This window comes from Asterias rubens, chromosome 8, assembly GCF_902459465.1.
Source record: "Asterias rubens chromosome 8, eAstRub1.3, whole genome shotgun sequence".
In the NCBI taxonomy this organism is placed as follows: Eukaryota; Metazoa; Echinodermata; class Asteroidea; order Forcipulatida; family Asteriidae; genus Asterias; species Asterias rubens.
The window spans coordinates 5711947-5725796 of record NC_047069.1 but is presented as its reverse complement, the minus strand read 5'-3'; the positions used below and the strand labels follow the sequence as shown (position 1 = coordinate 5725796).

Genomic DNA, 13850 nt, shown 5'->3' with positions numbered 1-13850 from the left:
AAAACATACTACTCGCCTCAATGTACCTAATCCGCCAAGCCGAGTCTTCATCAAGTTGCACATTATTTTTTCATTTTGCTCCCAATACCTAGCTGGAATGAACATCTCAATCAGGGAATCAGACTCTTGATGAAATTTCCTTGAAGACGATTAAATTTTGTTTGGAAAAGCCCAAATTTCCTCTACGTCCCCTACGCACCTACGTCCCCTACGCACCTACGTCTCCTACGTACCTACGTCTCCTGGGTCCCCTACCTCCTGTCCCTTACGTCCCCCAACGTCCCTATGTCCCCTATTAGTCGCCTAAGTAGGTCCTCTAGCTACGTTTCCTAGGTCCCCTATTACGTCCCGTCCCTTACGTCCCCCAACGTCACCTACGTCCCCAACGTCCCAAACGTCCCCTACGTCCCCTACGTCCCCTGGAAATTCTTTGATGGGAACATCTTTTGTGTGATTTTAAAATGTTTCAGTGCAATCACCTTTTTATATTGTTTAATTATATTTTTATCGTTGGCAGGGGTCTGGTTTAACACATCTTTTGATGACAGTACTTTTGTTTTAACCTTGACAGCCCCTGTACAACTTGTAACTATTGTGTTTGTCTAAAGATTTAAAATAAAAATAAATAAAAATCTGCCCCAGGAGCCTTGAAGAACAAAGTGGCTCCATAAAATCTTTTAAAAAACGGGTACTATTTTTGACAATGGTTTGGTCCGGTGTGGCAAGAAATTCTGTACCCGCCCCCGAAGATTCGCTGTCCCCCATACTGTCAAACTGTGTACAAACTTACTCTGATAGCACGAGTTCTCGGTTGTCGAGTTTGTGCTGCCGAGTTTGCGAGTAGCCGAAAGGGTGCACTCCACTAGAGGGAGCTCACCAATTTGTTGTTAGGCCCTCAATATTCTTCTATGTGACAGATCATTTGAGAGCCCCTAACAGTGTGGACAAAAATGTACCCAACTGTTAGCTGGGTTTGTTCACTTCCAACTTGATGTATTTTGGATGACATTGGAGAGGTGTAGGAGAGACATTGTTTTCAAGATTTGATTTTCGGGATCGGACATTTTAATTTTGGAAAAATGGGCGGGGTTGGTTTGGCCGGAGGCGGAATAACTCGACGGGCCCGGAAAACTCCCCATAATGTAAATGATCAAAGTTCAAGAGTCTATGAATAATTTCCCATTTACTGTAAAAAGCTGTGAGACTTCGAAGTATTTTTCGTTAATGTTTTGTTTTGTTTTATTATAGCTTTTTTGCTTGGTGGCTTGAGTTTTATGGGTGCACCCCGAAGTGTCCGGTATTCTAATCGCTAGAGGGCGCGCTATCTTCTTGATCTCGATAGTAAAGAGTAAAACATGGCGGACTCCGGTCGGAATTCGGAAAAGGGAAGTCCCTCCCAAGATGGGAAAGAAAGCGACCAGGATGACAAGTCGAAAATACCAGCCATGAATATTTTCCAAGCTGTAAAAGCTAAGTAAGTAGAGCATTTGGCTATAATCTAAACTCGTGTCGTTTGATGAGATGTCGGTTTAAATCGTTGGTTGTCAAGTTGTGCTTTGTTCATTGACAAAAGTTGGTTGGTACTTAATCAATTTCGTGATAAATTAAAGTTTAAACCTTTTGTAATTTGAAGTTGAGCATTTAACTGTATTATAGAAAAACTGTCACAAAATGTGCAATGGTTAAAATGTTTGAATTCAAATTTCAAGTAAAGTTCAATGTTATATGGGGGATGAAAAATAAAATACTTCCAGCCAGCTGGAATCCATTCTCGTTTCAATTTTTTTTTTTACTTTTATAAGAACTCTTTCTCTTCTAAAAAGTTGAACATGTTTAAATATCATTATCATACTCATCGAAGACAAAGCCAAACGATGCAAACCAAACTACTGAATACTTCAACAACAAAAAAAGGTGTTTTTTTCTATCAATGTCTCTCCAGTCTTTGTACTAAAAAGCATGTTTTATTGTCCCTCTGGTTTGTTGTATTAATTAATTAACTTACATGTAGGCTAAGTACCAAAAGTTATAATATTTAAATTATTATAGGATAGGCTTACCTACCTACTAATTTATAAATATGATTAAAGCAGGGCAATTATTTAAGTAAACAACTGCATAATTTGATTTGGCCCAAAATTAAACATTTAATCTGATTCACTTTAAATTTACGTGTTTTAACTTCAAGCAAATGTTCTTAATAGCGACATTCGATTAAAACCGATTACTATATTAGGCCTATATTATTATTGTTAAAGACAGTGGACACACACTATTGGTAATTGTCAAAGACCAGTCTCCTCACTCGGTGCATCTAAACATATGCATAAAATAACAAACCTGTGACAATTTGAGCTCGATTGGTCGTCAAAGTTGCGAGAGATGAATGAAATAAAAAACACCCTTGTCACACGAAGTTGTGTGCTTTCAGATGCTTGATTTCGAGACCTCAAATTCTAAACTTGAGGTCTCAAAATCAAATTCGTGGAAAATTACTTCTTTCTTGAAAACAACGTCACTTCAGAGGGAGCCGTTTCTCACAATGTTTCATTACTCGTTACCAAAAAAAGGTTTTATGATAATAATTATTTTGAGTAATTACCAATAGGTGTCCACTTTCTTTAATGGAATGCTGCTGTCAATGGCTAAACAGATTGAGTACTGTGTAATCAAATTGAATAAATTGCACTTCCTCATTTGTGCTGCTGATTTTGTCCTGCAGCTATTTAATCCGAGTGCAAGAACTGGTAGAGATTGAAGGTCCAGGGATCCTTGTGGAGTGTGATGAGAAGGGACACACTCCAGTACACTGGGCAGCTTTGGGAGGCAACACCAATATCATCCGTCTTATGGTGCAATGCAAAGTACAATTAGGTAAGACAGGAAGATTATAGTGGTTGAATTAAAGGAACACGTTGCCTTGGATTGGACGAGTTGCTCTATAATAAGGTTTTTTATAAAATGCACATGGTTGGAAAGATGTTTTAAAAGTAGAATACCATGATCCACACAAATTTGCCTCGAAATTGCGTGGCTTTCCTTTTACTGTCTGAACTAACACGGTCTGCCATTTATGGGAGTCAAAAATTTTACTCCCATTAACATTAAATGGCCGCCCGTGTTAGTTGACGAGATAAAAGGAAAACCATGCAATTTAGAGGCATGTTTGTGTGAATCATTGTATTCTACTTTTACAACATCTTTCTACCCACATGCATTTTATAACAAACGGTTACAAACACTTTTTATAGACCAACTCGTCCGATCCAAGGCAACGTGTTCCTTTAAGATGAGGTTGCACAATGTACATGTAAAGGCATACTCATTACTCAATAATGTAGAACTACACACTCTCGTATTTACAAGAATCTTTGTTGATTTGCCTACAGTTTAAAATATTGTTATTGGACGTTTGTAAATATCTTTAGCATTTATAACATTTTTATGATAAACTGTTCTGTATTTTTTCGTAACTTTGCTTAAGTTTGTAGTCTCTGTCAAGTGCCCCAAGACCCTTTGCGATTGGTTGTTAAATAAAAGTTGTTAAATATTGTTATTACTTTGTCAAGCCGGGTTTTCACTGTGCCATTACGGCATTTTCAGGGGATAATTATTTCTTTGGAAGCTCCTAAACGAAAAATAACGAATGGTCACAGGCATGAAAAGTATTTTGGAATGCAAGTTTATGTGTCTTGACGTTGGATGTTGTTGCAGATCTTCAGAGTAAATCGGAGCTTGGTCCCAGACCCATCCATTGGGCTTGTGTGAATGGTCACATAGCGGTAGTTGACATTCTGCTACAAGCAGGAGTACCCATCGACACTGTAGATAACAAGGTACGTAAACAGATTCAAAGCAGTGGGAGGACTGAATAAATGTGGAATACAAACACTAAGCTTAGAGCAGGGCCCAATTTCATGGCTCTGCTTACCTCCGAATGCTACGCTTACGATCACGATTTCCCGCTTTTGTGCAAGCGCCCAATTTTTGCGTTAGCCTTGTAAGCGTAGAATGCCTAGTAACGTGGAAAACGTACGCGCAGAAGCCAAAATTCGCCGCTAACCCATGAAATACACTTGCCGTAAACACAGAATTCCCTGCTTCCGTAAGCGCCGATTCCGTGCTAATTACCAATAGTGTACAGAGCCTTAATAAAGGGGTTTCTAAATTTTTTAGAGCTGAGGGTTTTGAAATCTAATTCCAACAATGATATTCACTCTCACTTGATAACACACAGGGCTGCTCACCATTGATCATAGCCTGTCAGTACGGCAAGACAATGCTTGCAGGCTACCTCATGGGTAAGGGTGCCAGGCTACAGTTGACTGATAGAGAAGGAGATAATGCATTGCATTGGGCAGCTTTCAAAGGTAGGCTTTGGTGTTGATGTTGATAACAGAGGAAAGTGTGGGGGGGGTGTGACACGTTTTTGTACATGTAAAAATCTTTAGAATGGTAATCTAAGTAAGCATGGGAAAGTAGTGCGACTAATGATTGCTTGAGTCGCAACTACTCGATTAATAGTGCTGCTGCGACTACTACAAAAATTGTTGCGACTTTCTGCTGGGTGAACCAATAGTATCGCTCACACTAATTATTATAAACAAGACTTATAAAGCGCATTTTACAAGTATTCACAACATTATAACTTATGAAACACAATCAGACATCAGTGACACAATCATTCAATCTATTCGGCACAAATTGTACTATATTGTACCTATGGCAAACAATTTGCAGCAATGCATCTTGGGAATTAAAAGTTGGTCGCGACTAGTGTCAAAGTCGGAACTGTTTGAGGGGTGAAGCGGCTAGTGTCGAAGTCGGAACTGTTTGAAGCGTGACTAGTCTCTTGAAGGCAAGTGGAGTATACTGTTTGAAGTGTCAAGACCACATCTGCTCTTCTCAGAGCCAACCCACCTTCCTAAAGATATTCTACCTCAAAGTTTAGTGTTGTTGTTAATTTTTATCTGATTTTTACTGTGGTATAATATAATAAACTATTTGTTTTTGAAAAAACAATCACAGGGAAATGCGACTTGACGAGACTGTTGATATATTCCGGCTTCAACCCAAGACAAAAGGACAATTTTGGTCAGGTGAGCAAACTTATCTCAGTTACACTACTATTTATAATGTATATTATCTTCAAGTACGCGCTAATCCTCCAATCAAATTTGCAGAATTGAGTGGTGATATTAACCTATATTGCACAGCTAATATCACTACCTGCGACTTGTGTGTTCTACATGTATGTCACGCGCCAAGTTTGCTTGAAGATAAATACGTTATCAATGCGTGCTCGTGGAAATACAAAAACGTAGAGCGTCTGCGTCCCATATCTAACTTGCCCTTCGGCCTCGTTGGATATGGGACGCAGAAGCGCTATATTTTTCCGTATTCCACTCGCGCTTGTGTGATAACTTACAATGTTACTGTTTGTATCAAGAGGCAGAAATATAAGTTTTGAGTTCAGAAATTGGGACACTATGTTAACATACTACGTTTGGAAATTTCCTATCTTGACATGGCCTTTACTTTGACCTCTTTATTACAATAGAAGTAGGGTAAATCGTGAGGCCGTTTGCGTTCGCTTTGGGCATTTTGGTACAAGCCGCTTGTGGCTGCCATGGTCTCTATAAAAATCATTAACTCTCAAACATTTTTTTTTTCATTGCTTTTTCCAGACGCCCTTGCATTTGTCGTGCATCAACGGTGACCTGAACACGGTCAGGATGTTGTGTGAGCAGGATGGCGTGGAGATGGAGCTTGAAGATCATAATCACAAGTCACCCTTAGCCTTGGCTACTGGGCGTAACCATACGCCCATTATCTCCTACCTTAACAAGAAACTGAATAAGAGCTGGAGTGTTTTACCTCATATTGACTTAAGGTATGTGTTAGTGCTTAGCCTTGGGGGTCTATTTTATTGAGTTGCTTAAAGGCAGGATATTTCCTTTGGTGATTATCAAAGACCAGTATTCTCACTTGGTATATCCCAACCATATGCACAACTAAAAAACATCTGTGAAAGTTTGGGGTCATTTGGGCTCATTTGGTTACCGAAGTTGCAAGAAAATAGTGGAAAAAAATCCTTGTGCTACCAGATGCCTGAGAAAGGCTTCATGCCCGAAGTCTTCCTCAGATTCAAATGTTTGATGTGAAATTACCTCTTTCTCTTGAATTATTTTCTAACAATGTTTTTTTTAATGATCAGCAGATCTCTAGTGCCCTTTCCAAAGTGAGATTTTACTGTCGAAAGCTGAAAATGATGCTTACAAAATTTCTGCTGAGCAAACTAATAACTGCTTTGCTGTTAATTAACTGTGTCAGACACTTCCTCAATGGAAATAGTGATAGACAAAGAGTTCCTGATACTGGTGGGAATGGTGTTCCAAAGTTTGGGGCCAGCTGTTTAGAAAGCCCTTGGGTCGAGGGATTTGGAGCTTAGAGACACTGCACACTATTGGTAATTGTCAAAGACCAGTCTTCTAACTTGGTGATGCTTGGTGGATCTTAACATGTGCATAAAATAACAAACCTGTGAAAATATGAACTCAATAGGGTGTCGAAGTTGTGTGAGAATTATGAAAGAAAAAACACCCTTGTCAAACAAAGTTGTGTGCTTTCAGATGCTTGATTTCGAGACCTCAAATTCTAAACTTGAGGTCTCAAAATTCTAAATCTGAGGTCTCAAAATCAAATTCTTGGAAAATACTTCTTTTTCGAAAACTACTCTCGACTTCAGAGGGAGCCATTTCTCACAATGTTTTATACTATCAACCTCTCCCCATTACTCGATTCTAAGGAAGGTTTTATGCTAATAATTATTTTGAGTAATTACCAATAGTGTCCACTGCCTTTAAAGGAAATGTTTTGAGAAGTTTGTCTATAGATGCTGATGCACTTTGCCTTTGTTACAGATAATGAAGTCAAATTGAAGTCATATTACACCTAATGTCTAAACTTTTTTACTTTTTTTTTTTTTTACAGTACAATTGTATTTGGACCTCCAGGAAACACAAGATTTCCTTTCGTCTTCCTTGTGTCAAACTTGATCTTCTTTGCATATCCCATGTATGTCTTCAAGGTAAGTGTCAGATCAATGTATAAAACCTTCAAAAAAATTTTGTATGAACTTAGCTTTCCATTTCAAATGAACCCAAATTGTTTTCAGTATTTAGAAGCGTGCTTGTTCAGTCACATGTTGAAACACCCTTTAGTGGTTTTTAGTACAGAAAGATACAACTATTGAAAAAAGTGGTGCCAACACCAAAAACACAGGTCTCAAAATTTGTACTGGACCAGTATTTATTTATGGAAAGGTTTGCGGTAACACCATGTAATGACTATCTCTAATGAGTTGGGGTGGTTCTGAAAAGAACCGTTGGTTTCAACGCTTTTCATCACCACCCCAACTCATAAGAGATAGTCATTACATGGTGTTACCGCAAACCTTTCCATATCGTATTTCCACCATGTAAAGTTTCAAATTCTACAGAATATGTGGGACTGCGTTTGAATTATGAGACCTACTCCTTTTACATAGCACCATGTAATGGTTTACAAGGTGCTGTGGCGCAATATGCAGCCAATCAAACCAGGAACACCGGGATGAACCCCTTCTCTTTGCACTGGTAGTTCTTTTATATGCTCAACGGTACCAACAGCTTTACGTCCCAATTGAAGGACAAAGCATCATGGTTAAAGGGCCACGTTGCCTTGGATCGGGCGAGTTGGTCCATGAAAAGCGTTTGAAACCGTTTGTTATAAAATGCATATGGTTAGAAAGATGTTTTAATAGTAGAATATATTAAACAATCCACACAAATATGCCTCAAAATTGCATGGTTTTCCTTATACGCCGTGAACTAACATGGCACGTTATTTTGGGGAGTCAAGTTTTTTACTCCATAAAATGGCTGACTGGGACTCGAACCTACACTCTGCTGATCAGAAACACCTGATTTTGAGTCTTGTGCTCTTAACCGCTAGGCCATGACATGCCACAAATGTTAAACAAACATATTGTAAACAAGTTCAAATAGCATTTATTTTGAGCTGAAGTATCCATTTAATATTAAAAAGTATGTATTTTTTGCTTGTCTTCACTCAGCTTTTGCCCATCTATGGGTTCTCTGAGATGCCTGTGATGCACTCCATATTCATAATGTTAAATACCTTCATGTGGATGATGTTGTATCGATGCTACAACACCAATCCTGGTTATCTGCCTAAGAATTCACCGGACTATGACCGTGCTATTAGGCAGGTGAGTAAACAATCTGGGGTGCATTTTGGCAGTCGTACCGCCCGCCAAGCCTGATACATCACGGAGGCAACGAAGGCGATTACCTCCGTGTCCCCTGGTCATTGCCTTGGTGCTTTTGAAATGCTCTAGTACAAATTTGCAATTTCCTTATAGGGTGCCCTTTACCAAGAAGAAAATGCCTTGGTGCCCTTGCCCTTTCAAAAACGAAGTATACAGCCCAGTAAACCACTAACTAATTTGGTTGAGTTTGCCATTGGTTAATTACTGGCCAATGACCGAAACAGTAACTGGTTACAACCATCAAAAGGCATTCCAGGGGTGGATTTCACAAAGAGTTAGGACTAGTCTTATCTCGGGTTAGGACCAGTTACTCGTCCTAACTTTAGGACTATCCATGCAATTTGTGTATTTCCTAGGACTAGTCCTAAGTTAGGACTAGTCTTAACTCTTTGTGAAGTTGACATTTTGTTTTTCTTTGCCCATAAGAGTACAGTCCACCATCATGGTTCTGCTTACCAACAAATATTGCGCTTACAATTACCATTTGCCGTTTACTGTGCAAGCGCTGAATTTCTGCGCTAGCTGTGTAAGCTAGGAATGCCCAGTGCAAAGAGAGACTTTGGAACGCTAGGTGGCAGCAGACTCACTAGGTAAAATTCCATTGTTTACATCTTTCTGAGCATGTGAAGGCTACTGAGAACATTGAATTTACCTGGTTAGGAGGCTGCTGCCACCTTGCTTCCCAAAAGTCCCCTATTTCATGAAGTATGCTTGATGTAAGTGCAGAATTCCCTGCCTCTGTAAGCGCCAATTCTTTAATCAGCTTATAGAGTCTGGGTACTTTTTGTAGGACAAAAACACACAACTTCCACAGATTTACATGAAACTTACATAGTTTGAAGATAATGACTGTAGAAAGCTCCCCTTAAAATATTATTTGCTGCGGTGCTGTAGTTTTTTAGAAATGAGTAAAACAATGTCATGCAAATAATTTTCATCTCAGTGATCATGAGACGCAAATTATTTTAGCATGTAAAAACATATTTTCATTACATTGTTTTACTCATTTCTCAAAAACTGCATCACCTCAGTAACTAATACTTTAAGGTGAAGATTCTACTATTATTACCTTCAAACGGTGAAAGTTTAATGTAAATCTGTGGACATTGTGTTTTGTGTTACATAAAGTACCCAAATCCTTTAAATAAGATAGTTTGGGGTTGAAATATTGCATTACATGAATCTAACTCCAATGTGTTTACCGGGTTCTCTCCCTCCAGGTTGCCCACTTTGCTGAATGGAAGCAGGGCAAGAATCCTCTAAGTCGGTTATGTCACACCTGCCGGATAGTCAAACCCCTACGCACAAAACACTGTAGAACATGCAATAAATGCGTGGTCCATTTTGACCACCACTGTCCGTATATTTACAACTGTGTTGGCTTAAAAAATAGGTAAGTTAATAATGATCTCATTATTTCAATGTATCGTTGCGGTACCTGCTGCAAAAACATAGGATTCGAACTGCTCTAGTTACCGGGCAATCTAGTTGGTTGGAATCCCTACTGAGTAATATGCCTGTGATATTTGTTCACAGGACTCAGGGAAAGTACTGAGTATACAGTGCTAACACACATCGGTGTATTGGTTAAAACCAATTTTGCACAGAATTTTACTTATTACATTTTAATCTTAGATTGGCTCAGCTCCATCTTACATCGCATATCTTCTAGTACTCTACATCCCTTTGTTTTCATACCAACGTCCCTCTAAACTGTTCCAAGAGCATCTTTAACATATCGTCATCAGTTTCATAAAAAGGCACTTTGCACAAATAGTAGGAGTAGTAGTACTATTGTAAGTTTTCACACAAGCACTATTCGAATTCGAATTCGGAAAAATAGTGCTTCTGCGTGCCATATCCAATTCAGCCTTTGAGTTGGATATTGGACGCAGACACGCTATGTTTGTCTGTATTTCCACGAGCATGCATGTGATAACAAATTAATCTTCAAGCAAACTTCAAGCAACACATATGTGACAATCAGCATTTAACCTCTCATAAAAGCTGTAGTTTTGCGATAAAGCTTATAAAAGCGCAATACGTAAAGATAGAGTACACAATACGCAGGGTGTGATATGTGCCGTGCGATATAACTTTTTATCTCACTCCTTGTTGCTATGGATCGACCAATCAAAATCAAGCCTGCTTGAAGACAAATAAACTCATAGGAAAGAGTGGGGAAAAGGATCTTTTAAGAGTCTTTGACAGAATTTTGATCATTTTACACAATAACAACTACTGATCCATCATCGTTTTGTTTACAGGGTGTACTTTTGTGGTTTTACTACCTCGCTGGCGATTATGGCTATCTTTACGATATACTTCTCCTATCTCATGGTTCATCGTGACGGATTACAGCTCCTGTATATGTTTGGTCTGGTGGAGGTTATCTTCTTTGGCTTCATTGCTGCAGGACTCACTATTACAGCGGTAGGTATTCAAATTTATCCAGACCTCTTACATTCAAGATACTCACCTTCATAAAGAATAATTGTAATAATAAAAAACATACTTGGTACTGAGCAATGGAGAGTATAACACATTGTGAGAAATGTCTCCCTCTGTAGTATCATAGTTTTTGAGAAAGATTAAAGGCAGTGGACACTATTGGTAATTACTCAAAATAATTATTGGCATAAAACCTTTCTTGGTGACGAGTAATGAGGAGAGGTTGATGGTATAAATCATTGTGAGAAACGGCTCCCTCTGAAGTGCCATAGTTTTTGAGAAAGTTCCACAAATTTGATTTCGAGACCTCAGATGTAGAACTTGAGGTTTCGAAATCAACCATCTAAACGCACACAACTTCGTGTTAAAAGTGTTATTTTTCTTTCATTATTATCTCGCAACTTCGATGACCGATTGAGCTCAAATTTGATTTCAGTGGTACATGGCCTTCCTCAACATCAACACAAACGAGCGGGTGAATCACAAACGTTATGACTACCTGAAAGACGCCAATGGTCACTACTTCAATCCGTACAACCGAGGAATAATTCATAACCTGAAGGAGTTCTTCCTTATAAGAGCGCCCCCTAGTGATGAAGAGATAGATCAAGCTTCCGTGTACACAGTATAGACATGTCTCCATGTTGGAGTTTGGTATTTAACACTAATTCTGTGGCTGTGGTTGGAACTTTACCTGCCTTCAGATCTTTTCATCTAGAATTCTACCTCCCTTCAGATTGCTTCATCTAGAACTTGACCTATCTTAGGATTGCTTTATCTAGAACTAGAACTCTGACCACATTCAGCTTGCTCATACGAGCACCACCTAGTGACGGAGAGATAGATCAAGCTTCAGTGTACATAGTATGGACAGGTCATGTTGTTGGAGTTTGATGTTTGAAACTTGTTCTGTGACTGTGGTTAGAACTTTACCTGCACTCGGCTCTTTTCATCTAGAACTTGACCTGCCCTCAGATTGCTTTATCTTCATGATCAGATGGCTTTCTAGAACATTACCTGTATTCAGACTGCTTCATCTAGTACTTTTAGTACTCTACCAGCCTTCTGATTGCTTCATGTAGAACTCTACCGGCCTTCAGATTGCTTCGTCTAGTACTTTTAGTACTTTACCAGCCTTCAGATTGCTTCATCTAGAACTCTATCTGCCTTCAGATTGCTTCATCTAGTACTTTTAGTACGTTACCAGCCTTCAGATTACTTCATGTAGAACTCTACCAGCCTTCAGATTGTTTCTTTTAGAACTCTACCTGTATTCAGATGGTTTCAAGAGGCTGAATAAAAAGACTGAATATGTTTTGCCTGTCCAAAAAAAATCATAATACAGTTTGCCAGAATGAATTACTGCTTAAAACAATTCTATTAGCTAATCAAAACAGTGAACTGATGACAAACAATGCATCACTTTTTTTTATTATTTTTGCTGGTGCAGCCTATTTCTGCTGAGCAAACCTTGCCCAATGAACACTTAACTGGATGTTCATGTCTCATGTTCAGAAAACATGTAAGTGAACTTACCATGCCTCGGAGGAGGGTTTCTGTTTCATAAACGCTGATAACTGGCAAAGCAGAAGGCACACCAGGGCACAATTTCTGCTAAGCAGAAATGAGCAGGATACAAGTTAAAACTTGTGCATGTGATATGGTAGTTTTGCTGGTAACCTTATTCTGGTAAGCATATTTTTTGTGCTTAGCTACTTGTTATACTTTTGGCAGCTCTATGAAATTGGGCCAGTGGTCACCAGAACGGCTGTTGAGAGCAGAAGGCATATTTGTCTGCTTGGCCAAATTTGAGGAAGCTGACTAGCGGAAAATTGTGCTGTGCAATTCTTTTTCTGATCATCTAAAACATGCAGGGGACAAGTCGCAAACTATGTATATAACAAGGCATTTTGCCTGCTGACCTTATTCTTCTAAGCAAGATTTTTCTGTGCTTAGCATTTTTTTATTTATTTATTTTGTTTTGCTTATCAGCTTTATGAGATTAGGGGCGATTGGTTCGTGTCAGTGCAAAGCGTCAATCTTCCATGAAACTTGCACTTTCTTCAATATTTTTGCCGGGGGGAAGCGCACAAAATTTGTTGGCTGTTTTAACACATTTATCTTTGCTCTGAAAAAACTATCTTTTGCTGCATTGTGAAGTTTGATTACACGTAGTTTACAGCAGGAATTTGTATATAGATCATGAACTGCGAAATCAATGAAACCCTTCAGTAGAAATATACACCTGTACAAACCATTGATTTCCAGTGCCTTTGTTTTATATTATAGGCATAATTTTGTCAACCAGAAACCAAATGCATTGACAAAATTGTACATAAATGATTATTTATAAAGCTGTAACTAATCAGACGTATTTTTTTCTAGCCTATTGATTTGCCGTTGTAATAAATCCTATACTTACTGAAAAATTACCAGAAACTCGACTTTACAATAATTAAGTGATTTATTTCTGCATTTAAACAACTTATTGATTCAGCTGCTTGTGAGTTTGAAATTAAGCCTAAACAACCCTGCTAACAAGTTTCTAGGGAAAATTATAGACTTCCGGCTACAGCCATGTGTAAAACTCTCTTTGGATAGTGTTGGTTCAGAGAAGAACTGATGTATAGTCTCAAAGTTTCGAGCAGTCTTCAGGAGAACAAGCATACCTGCCTTCAAGCGATAAGTGCCGTTGGTGCGAGCAGAATCGTTGGCTGAATTCCCCCACTCCGGCCCCCCACTGTGAGGGTGCACCCCACTGTGAGGGTGCACCCCACTGTGAGGGTGCACCCCACTGTGAGGGTGCACCCCACTGTGAGGGTGCACCCCACTGTGAGGGTGCACCCCACTGTGAGGGTGCACCCCACTGTGAGGGTGCACCCCACTGTGAGGGTGCACCCCACTGTGAGGGTGCACCCCACTGTGAGGGTGCACCCCACTGTGAGGGTGCACCCCACTGTGAGGGTGCACCCCACTGTGAGGGTGCACCCCACTGTGAGGGTGCACCCCACTGTATGAACTCCTTGTATTTGTCTCTCAAATCTGTCTAGTATACATTATTTTGAGG

The 13850-nt window shown here is 39.3% G+C and overlaps 1 protein-coding gene across 1 annotated transcript; it reads left to right on the top strand.

The window, feature by feature from the left end:
* The first annotated feature begins 1329 nt into the window (after positions 1–1329).
* LOC117293816 (probable protein S-acyltransferase 23) lies at positions 1330–13215 on the top strand. The gene is made up of 11 exons (XM_033776266.1): positions 1330–1474; positions 2723–2874; positions 3715–3836; positions 4238–4370; positions 5029–5099; positions 5688–5893; positions 6994–7090; positions 8117–8272; positions 9553–9725; positions 10600–10765; positions 11220–13215. Exons 1-11 carry the CDS (start codon positions 1356–1358, stop codon positions 11412–11414), a joined length of 1590 nt encoding a protein of 529 aa, XP_033632157.1. The 5' UTR covers positions 1330–1355; the 3' UTR covers positions 11415–13215.
* Positions 13216–13850: the final 635 nt, after the last annotated feature.